General features: G+C 33.9%; 1 protein-coding gene across 1 annotated transcript in view; it reads right to left on the bottom strand.

Moving 5' to 3' along the window:
- Nucleotides 1-22: 22 nt before the first annotated feature.
- The window catches only part of LOTGIDRAFT_176720 (hypothetical protein), a gene marked incomplete at both ends in the record, with an annotated part of 2,623 nt that continues 1,431 nt past the window's right edge, over nucleotides 23-1,214 (bottom strand). The window contains 2 exons of the mRNA XM_009056645.1: nucleotides 23-234; nucleotides 623-718. Coding sequence (XP_009054893.1) covers nucleotides 23-234; nucleotides 623-718 — 308 coding nt within the window. The remainder of the gene's footprint in view (nucleotides 235-622; nucleotides 719-1,214) is intronic.

Here is a 1,214-nt window from a genome sequence, read left to right on the forward strand (position 1 = left end):
TTCACTCATCTCGTTGCACTTTTCAAAACATTGGGTTTTCTTCATACGACACGAAGATGACTGGTGTTTCGTAAAGTTGACATGTTTTACCACTATAACTATGACTCATGGCAGAAGTGGAACATCTGGTATCGTTAGCACAGTATTCATCACATTCCGCTGAATCAGACACAGTTCTTTTTGCGTAGGGATCGGGCTCCAAATATTGTACATTTGAAAACTTGTATCGACAATCTGAAAAATGAAATGAATGAATTTTTACGTCCTACTTTTGCTAATGAAGACGGACAACGCCATGCAGTGTACAATGAAGGAAATTTTGTACTTGTACCCACATTCTAAAATATCAATGACAAAATTTGAAAAATGAAATGAATGGAGTTTTACGTTCTACTTTTCTGTATCATGTGGGCTAATGAAGACTGACAACGCCATGCATTGTACAATGAGGGGAATTTTTACCAGGACAGTGGCATTAACCTACTCTTTTTCGATTTCCAACTGTCGAGAATCTTTAACGTGTACAGCTTGAAGCACATGGTGCCTAAGTTTATTGTCCCATCTGAACTACTAGACGAACGAGGAGAGATTGGTAAATTTCTTTTTTTTAATTTGTACTTACTGCAATCGTCACCGAATGTGTTTGGTGGACAGTTACATTTTAATGTTCCATTTTCTGCCGTCAATATTCTACCATTTTTACAATCCGGAATAATCACTAACAATGATACAAATGGTGATCAACTCAAAAACTATTTTAATGATGGTAAAAACATACGCGGTGGTTTAAAGATGGGTTGCCTTATTTTCATTTATGAAAATGAAAATGCTAATACTTATATGAATAGAAAGTAGAGGTGTTCTAATGACTTGGAAAAATACCAGTTTGTCTCACATGTCCATAATTAACTCATTATTAGCTAAATTAGAAGAGAATTACCGGCAGATTCCAATGAGTGACCGATCGAGAAAGGTCAAAAAGTATTTTTGTTTTTCCAGACTATCGTACATGGATACTTATGATTGGTTGAAATTCTTAATTATATGCAATAAGAACATAATGATATGATTAAGAATACATGATAATTCATTAGAAACACCAATTAATCTACTAGTTTGCTTAATTTGACACTAAAATATAAGGAAACCCACCTTTAACTATTTTTACGAATTTTTAGTCAATGGTGGTAAATCGAAATTGTTCATCGAAAAAG

This window comes from Lottia gigantea (genome assembly GCF_000327385.1).
Source record: "Lottia gigantea unplaced genomic scaffold LOTGIsca_2804, whole genome shotgun sequence".
NCBI lineage: Eukaryota > Metazoa > Mollusca > Gastropoda > Lottiidae > Lottia > Lottia gigantea.